This window comes from Limulus polyphemus, unplaced genomic scaffold (genome assembly GCF_000517525.1).
Source record: "Limulus polyphemus unplaced genomic scaffold, Limulus_polyphemus-2.1.2 Scaffold863, whole genome shotgun sequence".
Taxonomy (NCBI): domain Eukaryota; kingdom Metazoa; phylum Arthropoda; class Merostomata; order Xiphosura; family Limulidae; genus Limulus; species Limulus polyphemus.
Window position 1 is genome coordinate 12,509 of NW_013666473.1, and position 10,550 is coordinate 23,058.

At 34.7% G+C, this 10,550-nt stretch overlaps 1 protein-coding gene across 2 annotated transcripts in view; it reads left to right on the top strand.

The window, feature by feature from the left end:
* The window catches only part of LOC106460920 (palmitoyltransferase ZDHHC17-like), a 57,181-nt gene that overhangs the window by 11,936 nt on the left and 34,695 nt on the right, over window positions 1–10,550 (top strand). For both annotated transcript variants that reach the window (XM_013920677.2, XM_022387721.1), the window contains exons 6-8: window positions 7,001–7,126; window positions 7,382–7,521; window positions 9,278–9,378. In XM_013920677.2, the coding sequence (XP_013776131.2) occupies window positions 7,001–7,126; window positions 7,382–7,521; window positions 9,278–9,378 (367 nt within the window). The remainder of the gene's footprint in view (window positions 1–7,000; window positions 7,127–7,381; window positions 7,522–9,277; window positions 9,379–10,550) is intronic.

Consider the following 10,550-nt stretch of genomic DNA (forward strand, 5'->3'; position numbering starts at 1 on the left):
TGATTAGGTTTCCAACGCTTCAGGTATGCCAGTTTTTATTCCCCGCCCAAAGGTCGGATACTTTTCTCACAGGCCTCGTAAGTAGCACTGTACATGGAAAACATTAAAATATGTTAAGAAGAAACTAATAATTGTACTTTTTCAAATTTAATTTAAATAGTTCTTTGTAATAATAACAAAATTTTGTTGTGTAGGTAGTGTCAGCTTTCAGTACAAATTTTATTATTCATTTAAAACATTAAGATATTTTTAAAAAGGAAACAGACCAGTACACTTTTGTTTCAGAACAAAAATATAAGGCTACTGTAATGCTCAGGAGGATACTATTATTTATCCTAAGCAGTTTCAGAGAGTAACAGTAATTACTACATTTATAACTACAGTGTGGTCATCTGATACAAATAAAACTTTGTTTTAATGAAAAATATTGATTCTAATTCAGTCTTGTTTTGAGTTATGTTACTTACATATATCTTGCATAAATTTAACTATGTCTGAACCAATGAGCACTTTTCAGGTGTCAAGTGTACATCTGCATAGCAAGTTTCGAAATATATAGAGAATTTCCAATATGGTACATAACCTATTCTCACATGTCTAGCTATTCTCGTTCAGTGCTGCCATCTATATTAAATTTTTTTTTGCATTCCGCAAGCCTTGAACTCCCATGTACCCCAGGATTAATGTGGTTCAACTGCGTCTTACATGTAAATCATCATACGACAACCAACCCTCCACTAATAGGATTGTGACACACTCTCCTGATGCATGTTACTCCCTACATTCGATTCCACCAAACTATCATTTCTCACTAGGTAGTGATCTAGTGCAGACGTTTTTCAATTGTGCCATTTTTACATGTTCATTTCATTTTTTTTTTTTTTTTGAGAAGTAGTGATTTACTTGATTTATTTATATTGCTACAGTTAGTTTTGCCTGTAGTAGTTTGCCACGATAACTTACTTTTGTTTATGGATTTTTTTTTATCATTCAGACTTCTTCGCAGTAGGTTGAATTCTGAAGTTTATGTTTTCCAATTTTTGATATTATTATTGGCTTCAGGTCTGGGGGTCTTGACTGAGGATTTTTTGGCTATTATTCGTCAGGAAATTGATTATTTTATGAGGCGTCCTTTTTCTCCCGACAATGTTCGGGTTCGTCCTACATTGTACGAACCTGTTCGTGACAAGGAGGATTTTGACAGCCTTTTTCCTCTTCCTGACTATGCCGTGCCTTCCTTCCCATGCATCTCCTATGAAATCTACTAGGCCTAACTCTGCCTTTTTGGATATGCTTTCTCAGGTGTGTTCCATTTGCTGTTTTTTACCAATTTCATATGATACTGTTCCTTCTTTTTTATTTACTTAATACCTATCATTAGAGTCCCTTGTTTTCTGTCCTTCCCCTGACATCCGGGTGCATGCTGATCATTTCATTTCTCAGTTAAAGTCTGGTGTTAGCATGCCTCATCCTCCATGAACTTCTGATCATTATGCTTTGGTTTATCAGCAATTTTTGGGTGATCCAAGTTTTGTCAGAAGGATTTTTCATCCTTTTCCATTCTCCACCACCTTTGCCTCCTGTACCAATTTCCTTCCCATTCACTTGGGCTCCAGCTACCTGTCTGCATCTTTTCAAGGTTATACTGACTCTTCTATCACGTGGAACTGTCGAGCTTGTCAGCCAACCTTCTCCAGGATTTTACTCCAGGTTTTTTGTTCTGTGATCCATCTGTCCTGCCTCAACTAATTTCTTGATTATCCCTGATTTCTCATGAAGTCCTTTATCACATTTGTGGGTTTTTTCCTCCAGGACTATGGATGACCAAGGTAGACATTTCGAATGCTTATCTCCAGATTCACATTTCTCATCAGTCCAGATGCTATCTTTGGTTTGTTCACTACGGAGTTGTGTATCAGTTTCATGCCTGGTCTTTCAGGATTACTTCAGCATTGTGTGTATTTTATTGGGTGGTCACGGCTTTTGCTCAACTTCTGCATACTCTAGAGTTGAGTGTCCACCACTACATGGATGACTGGCTCCTATTAGCTCATTCCAAACTGGAGTCTTCTGAACAAACACATCTGCTGCTGACAGTAGCAGCTCATGTTCATTGGAATCCTGGGTTGAAGAAGTTTTCCTTTTTCCTACCCACTGTTTTATCCACTTCATTCTGGCCCAACCTTCTCCACTTCTCTGTTCGATAGTGCTCTCAGTTCTCCATGCACTTACAGCTTCCTCGGTTTCTACATGAGAAGTTCTGTTGCTTTTGAGTACTTGGGCTTCTATGGGTGCTCTTATGCCTTTGGGTCGAACACATAGGCATTCTCTTCAGTGGACTATGCATGGCCAGTGAAATCTTGCTCAAGTTCCCTTGGACTCCCCAGTTACCCTTCCTGTTTTCTTTACAAAGTTTCTGTCTCTTTCTTCAAAAATTGTGTTCCAAGTGTCTTCACATAAGATTGGGTATCTTCTCTTTTTCCTGGAGTCTCACCTCTGTTGTCCATTGGAGCAAACTCTTCAGTCAGGCATGAGGCCTACATCTCATACATTCATCTCCCACTATCTTCATTGGATAGCTGTTTCCTCCTCATGGGGATAACGCCTTCTGTTTGTTGTGTTGCCATCTTTGAAACTTTGGTGTGGCTGTGACTGGGTAAGTTATCTTTTCTATATATATTTTCCCTCCAGGGGAAAGTTGCATTTAGGATTCTGACCCCACTCAGTGTTGCCTGTCCAGGTGTGCTTCCTATATCTTAAATCCACATTGTACGGCCAAGATGTATACCCATGGCCAATAATGCACACTGTTGAGATGGGGTGTTCCACAAGATCGCCAGTAGGTTTTTCCTCACAATGTATTTGATTTATTAAGATATCTATTCTGTACTAACCCATGGACTTGCATGGGTAAAGCAGAATGGGAAAACTTCCCATCTCTGCTGTCACTTTGATTGACACGTGATTTTCCAATCATGTGTTTCACTTCTGTGTGGTGGGTCTAGGATGTTGATGTTGCACCCAGCTTCTGTGCAGTTTTATTCGTAGGGTGAGGTTGCATATATTTTGTAGAGGTGATCCACTTCTGTGCAGTGAGACCTGGAGGTTAGTTTTGAGCTCCAGCTTCTGTGTGGTCCTATTTGGGAAATGATGATGTACATATTTACAAATAAATTTGTTTCACCTTGATGCAGTAGGTCCTGGAGGTTGATGCTCTGCCCAGCTTCTGTGTGATTCTATCTGGAGGGTGAAGTTGCATATATTTTACAGAAGTGATCCATTTCTATGTGGTGGCACCCAGACGTTGATGTTGCACTCCAATTTTGTGCGGTCCTATCTGGAGGATGTTGCTTTAGAGTAGATCCATCACATTGCAGTTCACCCCTTCGATTGGGATCCCTTGTTCTACCATCACCTGGATGTTGGTTCTCAATGAATGGTTTTTGGATAAGAGCTGGAATAATCAACATTAATCCTCACATATTTGTTGGCTGTGATTCCTCATCCTAACTCCAATTTTGTAGTTATTTTCCACATCATTGCAGTGGATTCCAGAGGTTGATGTTGCACGCACGTGTGTTTAACTTCTGTATGGTCCTGTCCGGAGGATGATGTTGTTTTGGGCGAAGGTTCTCCCTCTAGTGCTCCGCCTCAAAGTTTTTACCCTCTCTGAAGCTGCTGTTCCACTGAGGGGTTACAATTGGATTGGATTTGGTTAGATGTAAACCACCATATTGGCACATCCCTTCATACCGTCATTTGGATGTCATTTTCCCACATGTATGAGTGGTTGTGGATTTGCTCACATGTGCCCTGTTTAGAAGATCAGTGTGACATGTATATAATTCTGTTCTACTCAACTTGAGGTGAAGACAGTGTAGACCCTCCTCCTACCATGGGTTGGAAGTTGTAATTGCTTGGTTTTATGGAGTTGACCAGCCATGTATGGTCCATCGTGCCCTAGCTACTACACCTTGAAGCACATCCTTTTTACCTTTCCTCACATTCCTGTCTGTATATGTTTCTTTTACAGTCCTATCTATTGTGGTTCAGATTCGAACCCACCTGGTTTTTCTCTCCCTTTTGGCTGTGCTCCTCCCACTTCTTGCCCGTGTATGTGACACCTATTTCCACACTGGGCACAGAGTATATCTGGCACAGAAGCAATGCAGTCTCCTACGTGTATTCCTTTTCCACATGGGTGTTCTTAGGAAACTTTCAAAGGATACTTATTTTTGTCTCTTGCACTGGTCCCTCTGCCTATTCAATGTGAGATTCTAGCATCTTAGATACCTCTTCTTCTTCTTCTATCATTGAAGTTCCTCTTGCTCCAACCTTGTACATTACTTTTCCATCCAGGAGTGTTGTCCCTTCATTTTTTATGTAGAATTGCCTATTCTTACTTGATGGGCAGTAAATCCCACTTCACGGTGTTCGAGTGGAGCATGGGAGACCCTTGCCATTCCTGCTTTATAGTTGCTGGGCTGGTCAACTTGGAGAGTTCCTTACCATTTGAGTGGTTCTTCAGAGACAGTCCAAGTGAGCAGTACAGATCAGCTGGAATTAGGACTGTGGTGTTCATGTCAGTGTAATGCAGGTCATCCCTATTCTATTGTATGTGAATTTTCCATTGGTTTTAACCAGCCAAATGGAGCAAAATGTTCTCCTCAGGAGGCATGAAAGGACCTTAGTTCCCATTCTTGTATGTATGGTGAGTAAATTGTATAACAGAACACATTCCAAACTGTATCATCTAATTATTTCCTTAGCCATGCCACACCTCATGTCCATCTTACCTGTTGTGTGCAGAAGCTCAGTTGGTCATGTATTCTTTCTTCTCATCACTGCAACACATTGGCTCATTTTTGCATTCCTTCTTTCATATTTCCATTTGGGCAAAGAGTATACCCTATTTGAGAAGGATGTGTTTTCCCACAAGTATTGCCCCTCTAGTAATCCAGAACTGTTCGTTGTCACACTCCATTGGCTTTCCTCTTGTGATGCCTTCTCTGCAAGGAGCTCTTCTAGGTTTTCTAGTTTGTATTTGGCCCCTCCACATGGTGAGAATCTAGCTACTGTGTGCAGAGAGATTAGTGGATGATTTCAGAAGTTAACATTTTCCTTAACTGAAAATGTGTTTCCAGTAGATACCCCTCTGCATACCTTCCCATCTTTCCTCCCCACTACTTGTGCACCTTATTCTTGCCTCATCTGAGAATGAAGTTAACTTCAAATGGAAGTGCCTATGGGAATCTACTGCACACGAAGGACGTGTTACCTTCTTATTGGTGGAGGGCTATTGCTGCATGATAATTACATCATGTAATAGCGCAGTTCATGTCAAAACACTATTTAGATGGGAGATAGTACAAAGCTAGTTGTGTGCACAAAATCTCAAAAGCAAGAGAAATAGTTACTGCATGCAGAGAAGTAAGTATCTATTGAAAATACATTTTCAGGTAAGGAAAATGTTAACTTTTTCATTTACATGGAATTCAGAAGTTCTGTTCAGCAACTTTTATAGAAAAACTACAAAAAATGACAGCTGATCTAATGTGTTATCATGTCCTTTTATTAACCAAAATTTATTGAAAAAATGTTTGTCGTAATTTAGAAAATTCCAGCATGCACTATTTTGCTTTAAAACTGAAACAAAAATTTTAGTGGGATAGGCAGAGGTTAATGCATGAATGTACACACTATTCCATATCTGCCTTTTAAAAAACTCAATTTGTAAGTGATTGGTCAGTAATTTGCACTAGTGGAAACTGATTTGTATAGGTATTACTTCAGTATTTAGTGAAATGATCTGTTTGTACTTAATTGGGGTAATCAAAGTATTATAAACACATATGTATTATCTGTCAAAATATTTTATGAAATAATCAGTTTGTATGTTACCTGGTCTGTAATTTTGATCATTGAAACATGAACTGAAGTGGCAAAAGTTAAAAGAAACCCAATGTTTACTTATCGTTCTAGCAGTAAATAATATTAATATTTAGTGTTCCAAATGGCCTAGAACACATCGTAGAGCATGCAGACCCCATGCTGTCTTTATGGACTGATAAAACTCAAGAAGAGCCAATAGTTTTGCTTGCTGTTCTAATGCTTTTCATTGTTTGATAAATATGTCTAATGTTTATACTTTCAAAAAAGTGCTTAAAATATTTTTTTTTTAATGCATATAACTTATTCATAGTGATGTATTTTTATACTTTTGATTTCAACTTTTGCAATCTTGAGATTTCATTAGTAAATTACTACTTGTGGAAGACAATAATTTAAAAAAATGGCTTGATTATCATATAAAATTTAGTTAAAAAGTCAACCTTCTCTAGCTTGGCTATTTTTAAAGGTGTATATATTTCTGAAACCTAGTATAAGGTAAATTAACATAATTCTTATAAGTTGAAGTAGATACATTTAAATCAAATGGAAAAAATCATATGTTTATATGCTAAAATGAGAATAAGTGATTAAAACTTAACAGGAAATTATGAAAATTATAAACTGTGCTTGGGCAATGCCAAGAAAACTTTAATTGACGTTTGATAGCTCCAGTTAAATACTTAATATTTCTTCAAATATACACTTAATATATCATCATAAAGAACAGTTAAAGGAATTTCAAAAATTTGACTTTTCACCTGTATTTTGAAAAACTAAAACATCTTTTAACTAATGCTGATAAAAAAATAAACAACTGACTTTTAGGCTGTTTCCAAAATTCTGTTATAGAAGATTATTCTTATTATTATGTTTTATTGATAGATGCTTTGCAACAATTGTCTTTTTTTTATTACTATTTAGATCAAAGTTTTATAAGGAAAAATAACATCCAAATGTAATACCTGATATGTAAATTTTCCTGGTGGTGTACTTTTTTGTTTTATTATTATAATATTTTTGGGTGTGTGTGATGTATGCTGTTTAAGTCATATACGTAGTTACTGGATTGAAAGTTTTTGGAGATCTTTAAAAGTATTTCTGATAACAGGGTGATACTCCACGAATGATGGCCTTAAGACTAAAAGCAACATGGATGGCCAAGCGAATTCAGGAAGCAGAAGCTGAAAAAGAATTAACTCACAAACATTTTTTTATACGACTGTTCAAAGACAAGGTAAAGAGATTCATAAACTTCATTATTCTTTAATGTGAAAGGTGAGGTTTGCAGCTAATTACTTTTGGTTTACATTAGGATGTAATAATGGAAAAATGAAGTAAAAAATGATTGGTTAAAAAAATTTTAATCATTGGTGATTATTGTGAGAAAAAGCAGTAAGTTCATTAAAATAGAGAGTAATTTTGGATAATATGTTTTTTTTGAGTAATTTTTGTTTAAAGAAATTAAATACTAGTATATTTTTTTTGTCAGACTGTGCGGTACTGGTCCATGCTTGGTTGTCCGTTTATAGTGTTTTATATGATTGGTGCCATACTGGATTGTGATGAGACATATCTTGTGAAACTAGGAATATTGTTCATCTTGTGTTGTGCTATATGTTTTACTGGAAGGTAAGTGTACAATGTTCTGGGAGAAATTCTTAAGAATATATAATAATGCAAGAACCTTCTGATAAAGTAGCCACTAAACATGTGTTACACCTTGAACAGTTATTGCATGTCGGTTACAATGCATGAATGAAATACATTTGTTTGTTTAAAGTCATGATGATATACTAAAATAACATCTGTGTTATAAAATAATCCCCTATGCTGACCTTTTAACAAATTCTGGAAAACAAACCCTCTTTTTGTGCATGTGATTAAATGGCAGTGGTTATACTGGTATAAATTATTTATAATTTGGTAGTTGATATAAATGTCTTGAAGTAACGTGACTCTTGATACATCTGATTTTGTGAGTAATCGAAGTAATATAATTATATTTTCAAGAACTGCATACGGTATATCAGGACAAGAGATTTGGTTACTTTTTAGAAAGGAAACCATAAAAATCTTTAATACTGACAAATGTTTATTGTATGTGCTAAAAGTATTTGACTGATGAAAGTGATATTAACTTTAAGTCTTATTGTGTGAAACTTATAAAAATCAAATTGCTTGAAGATTGCAAAACTAGATACACTTGTAAAGGATAATTAGAAACCATAAACTCAATTTTTATCATTTGTAAACTTAAACAGAATAATAATGAAGTTGCACATCTTCCAAAATTAAAGTTTTGAAAATTTTGTTTTTGTTTTTTTAGATTATGAGTGAGTGTGTGCATGAAGTGTGTATATAATATTCTCAAGTATTAAACAATTAATAAGTTAATAGAATATTTAGATATTTCAGAGGTAAGCATTTTCATCTTTAAATGTCATATCAAAATATAAACACTTCAACACTTTAAATCTAGAAATAAATGACCTTATAACACCAAATTTTGAAGCTCTGTACTTGTCAGTTACAGTTTTTGTTTTAGTGGAACACTCCTGAAGAAGCTGTAAAGTGAAATGTTGAGTGTACAATTAATGAAAAATAACAAACATAGTGTTATGGTCATTTATTTCTAGTATTAAAATGTCTTTTATATACCAATATGCACTACAGAAACTAAATAATGACCTTTCAGCACTGTTATTCATAATTCTTAGAAACCTGATTCTGCTTTTAAGATATATTTTATATTTTTTAGGATAAAATATTCTGTATTATTTTTTCTGATAAAATTTTCATAATTTTATTTTGTTACATGATAGTATCGTTTTGAGTTTCTGTTATTGTTTTAATATGCATAGTAAGCAGAAGATGGAGTTTCTGTACACACTTCAGTGAATGCTATTTCATCATTGATCTAAACTTTTATTCTTTAGCAATATAATGTGTTACATAAGTTATATAAAGAAATCTACATGCCAAATTTTGTAGAATAATTTTTTAAGTTTTTCCTTTCCTCTCTCTCTGAAAACATAAAATGTCAGTATGGGCTGAGTATGGCCCATTGGTTAGTGTGTCAGATCTTGGATCTGTGGGCCTGACATTTATGCTCTGTTACAATTACAGAGAAAAAAAAAAGCTCTATACGTTGGGGCTGTGTGTGTATTATAAGAACGATAGTCAAATCTCGCTATTCAGTCAGACAAGAGTAGCTCAAAATTTGACAGTGGGTGCTGTTGGCCAGCTGCCTTCCTTGTAGTTTATCAGTTCAGTGCAGATAGTCCTTGAGTATCTTTGCAAAAATACCTGAAAACAAACAGTTTACTTGTGCATTAGTGTAACTCGTACAACAATTTGATTTATTCATGTATTGGTTTTTTACCAGGTTAATGTTTGATGACAGAGCACTAAATGTCCTTCCAATGGCAGTCTACTTATCAACTAAGTTTTGGATGTATATAACATGGTTCACCTACTTCTGGCCATGTATCCTTTATTAACAAGTGATTAAATATTCAATACATAAGAATTAATCCTTTTAAAAATGTGTTTTAAAATGTTTACTATTAACTCTCTCAATACTGGCTTGGTCAGTCTGACCGACCATGTGACCTTTTTGTACTCGTTTAAAGTCTTTGTAGATTTAATACTTATAACTATCAATATAGTGTGTATATCTTCAAGAAATACGGTAGTCTTTCAGTTAGTATTCCAAGTCTTTCACAAAGAAAAATCATTTTTAGTGAAGTCTTTTTAAAAATAAAGACTTGTCCATTAATATATTGAGTATTTATTTTGAATAGTCCATGTGCAAAGTAATTTTCATGTTAAAATTAAAAATACTTTTCCTCATCTCAAAAATATCAAATTTCCTTTGTGTAAATCCCTAAAACATCCTAAATGCATTTCAAACTTTATAGTTTATCTGTTATTTTCGCTACTCTATCTCAAAACGGGATTGGTCAAATTGACCGACCTCGTAATCACCAAAAAAATTCAAAATAAACTTAAATTACCAATTTTTTCTTTCTAGAATGACTTCAAATTCTAATATGAAACTACATTCGTTTATCCTAAGTAGCTCAAAGTTTGTAACAGTATACATCTATTTATAATTAAATTTTATTGTTTTATTGGCCATTGAACCATGTCTAACTACTATTTGCACCATTATAAGTTGTAAATCATTCATGGAACATGTAGCTCATGTTACGCTATGGAATTACATTATCCATGAGCTGCTTGCATGCGTGCCTCGTGAACCATTTTAATTATATTATTATTACTTATTTTACCTAATCTAGTCTTAATTAACTTAAAAAGATCTGTATTTTTAGATTTTAGTTACTCTTATGATAATAAATACAGAATAAATATGTAAAACAAGAAATAAAGTACTTACCCAATCTTTTTCCTTGTATTCAATTGTCGAGCCTAATTTTTTATAGTAATTATAGTAATGCACTTAATAATTTTTATTTAATTAAATAATGCACCAAAAAATATAGACTAATGACATTCAGAAAGTAGACAAATTCCATTACCTCTCAAAATTTTTCTGGCTTTCTAACTATGCCACAAGAGCTGTTACAAATTCATCCAATCTAGTCATTAACTTTCCCATGGGAACGAATCTTGTATTGTGAGTGAAACTGGTG